The sequence below is a fragment of the Camelina sativa genome, chromosome 2 (genome assembly GCF_000633955.1).
Source record: "Camelina sativa cultivar DH55 chromosome 2, Cs, whole genome shotgun sequence".
NCBI classification, from domain to species: Eukaryota; Viridiplantae; Streptophyta; class Magnoliopsida; order Brassicales; family Brassicaceae; genus Camelina; species Camelina sativa.
In genome coordinates, this window is record NC_025686.1 from 22,011,575 (window position 1) to 22,014,461 (window position 2,887).

General features: G+C 35.1%; 1 protein-coding gene across 1 annotated transcript in view; it reads left to right on the forward strand.

Moving 5' to 3' along the window:
* Positions 1 to 355, forward strand: part of LOC109127038 — a 2,901-nt gene extending 2,546 nt beyond the window's left edge. The window contains exon 3 of the mRNA XM_019231168.1: positions 2 to 355. Coding sequence (XP_019086713.1) covers positions 2 to 274 — 273 coding nt within the window. The 3' untranslated portion in view covers positions 275 to 355. The remainder of the gene's footprint in view (position 1) is intronic.

Genomic DNA, 2,887 nt, shown 5'->3' on the forward strand with positions numbered 1-2,887 from the left:
TACCGCTCTTCATGTGGATTGTCTACTTGGGACAGACATGTACATGAGGCCTGGTAATACTAAAAACTATTACCTATCTTATTCCATGTACTCATATAAACGTGACCGCCAGATAAAGCTAAATGTTCGGATTCTTCTCAACAATTCCCTCTCCCGACCAATCTGTACCAGATGTAAGCGCCGTTGTCCATTCCCGATAGTTTTTAAAGGGAAAAGTACGTTATTCTGTTCTTGGAATTGTATAGGAAAGAACATCAATTTTAAGAGTACTTGAAGTACATTATTTATCATCCCTTTTTGAAGTATTTGGCTATGTTGGTTTTTTTTTTAATTCAATTATGAGATGTTATTTCTACTTTTGGAAAAGGAAAAATAAAATGTTTAGTGTGATTTTATTATATCTTAGAAATTTAGCCACAACATCAACTAGTTAATTTACAATAATGGAAAGTCACTGTGAGTTGGCTTTTGATATTATATCTTCAAATATATAATCAATGCATTTAGTGGGTATCGATGCTGCCAAGTTGTTTGATACTTGAACGCACATAGAATTACTGTGATAAAACGGATTTGGAAGATTAGAAATGGTTTTGAGGGTTCATAAGGTTCAGTACTCTGCCCATATTTGAGTCTAACATATTGTAGTTTCATGTTAGGCTTCATATATAGCTCTGATCACTCACATGTTTCTTATTTCTGTTACAGATCAGAGGTATATTAATTGGACCCTTACGTGTTGCAAGTGTTTCTAGATTGACTTCTCAGTTACCATATTCATGAATCGATCTAGGCGATCTCTGTAGAAACTATATTAATCCATCTTATGAAAAAGTAATACTAACCCCTTCTTAAAATCAGTTCTTTTCCTATTTCTCACTCCTGTGTATTCTCATCCTGTTCCAAGAGAACAACACGAAACGAAACTTTAAATATATTCTTCAAGTTAACTACAGTGACAGTTGTGCATGACTGTGTCTCCACTCAGCTTAGCCTCCCATTTGATTGTAAGGTTTATTACAATCGAAAAAATAAATTTGTTATCCTGACACATCAGCATTTTTCTCACTACCTTTTCAAAATACCTATGTAGGTCGTGCTAAGGAGGTTGTGCTATAACGCCGTACTTACCCTTTATAAAAAAGGGCATTTGCCCACAGCACATTTTATACATTTGATTTTTAGGCCACATGATTAAAAATATTTTGTTGATTTAGTAGGTTTAAGTTGTTTTGCATATGTATTTTGCTTAAAACAACTTAAACCTACTAAATCAACAAAATATTTTAAGCATATGTATACATTGAGACCCTTAACTTTGTATTATTGCTCATTTATTCTCTTATGGTTATATTTACATTTGTTAAAAATAATTACTTAACTAAATTAGTTAGGCCAAATTTTTTCCGCCCAAAGTACCTAGGCACGGCAACAAAGCTTGATCAGAGGGAAAGTGGTTGAAGAGTCCAGTTGCGGGCAAAGCGGTGTGATTGAGAGAAGAGCGGTTTCTGAACCAGAGAATTGATATATTCTTTGTAGTTGGTAAGTAAGCATTAATTTTCCAATATTAATCTATCATTAATCTTTTTTGTAACTTCTCATTTCTTATAATTTGTTGAGCATTGCTCAGCTTTGCTTGTTTTCTACAATAAACTAACCATATGGCGGAAGACCACGTACTGATCTGTACAATTTTGTTCAAACCTGTCCACCGTCCCTTCGAGCTCGCATACTAGAAGACACGCAAATGAAGGCTTTGGTCGGCGCAGCGATACTGGCATTTGTCATATTACACTAATATTATCAACGTTATAGTAAGTGGGACTTCTTTAGTTTTTTTTTTAATAATGCAGTTAACAATGTCCTACGTGAATTCAGGACATGTTCCTGTCTTCAACGACTTTCGTCCATCTCTTAGGCCATCTTTATCGGCACAACAGTTGGGCTGTTTTTAGAACAATAAATTGATAAATTTATTCAACAGTGCCTTTAGAACACATTTTTTGTTCTTGAATTAGAACAGATTTTAGGAGAGTTCTTTGTGTATGTGGCATTACGGGAATGGTTGAGATTGAGAGAGAGACTAAAAAAATTTAGAAGAGAAGAAGGCTGCTTCCATCATCGCCTTCGCCGGGTTTCAGCTTCGATTTCTAGAACCCAGATACATGTTCGCATCTCTTTGTGCAGATTGCTAGAACCCATATACATAATCAAAAAGGAGTTCCGATTAATCAAAGTCGGAAACTTTGAAAATGCTCACTGACTTGCTTCGTTTTTGTGCTATGAAGGTGGCTTTCTCCATTGCGATTTATGATATGATTTAGAAAGGCTTGGTTTATTCAATAACATAAGATGAGTATTTATACATAATGGTAAATATATGATAAGGCTAAGTTTCCTATTCTAAGATAAATACTAATGTAAATAATATATAAGAGATATATGTAAATATTCCTGATGTATATTTTCTTGGTAGATCTCCGGTTTCCTTGATACCCTCCAGCAAGCTCATACGTCATAAGGAGTATGAGATTGGACAACTTTGTAGCATTGGCAGCAACTTGGGAATGAACAGAAGCGGCCGGTGTAGAAAAGTATAGCAGCGGTAGTTTTGTAGAAGTGCGGCGGCTTGTACAGCAGCGGCATGGTAGTAGAATAAAATCACATGTGTTTGGTTCACCAAACACTAGTAGAATTGTAGAACATATATCGAAGTTGATGATGAATTACTTGAGGTCGTCAAGTCAAATCTTCAAATCAGTATCGTGATGTAGAAGTACCACCGTAAGAGTTCATGCATCTCATGAAGCTTTACGTAAGAGGCCATGCATCTTCACAGCCACAAAGAAGATAGCTAATCGACATTTTTTTTTTTTTTTTTTTTTTA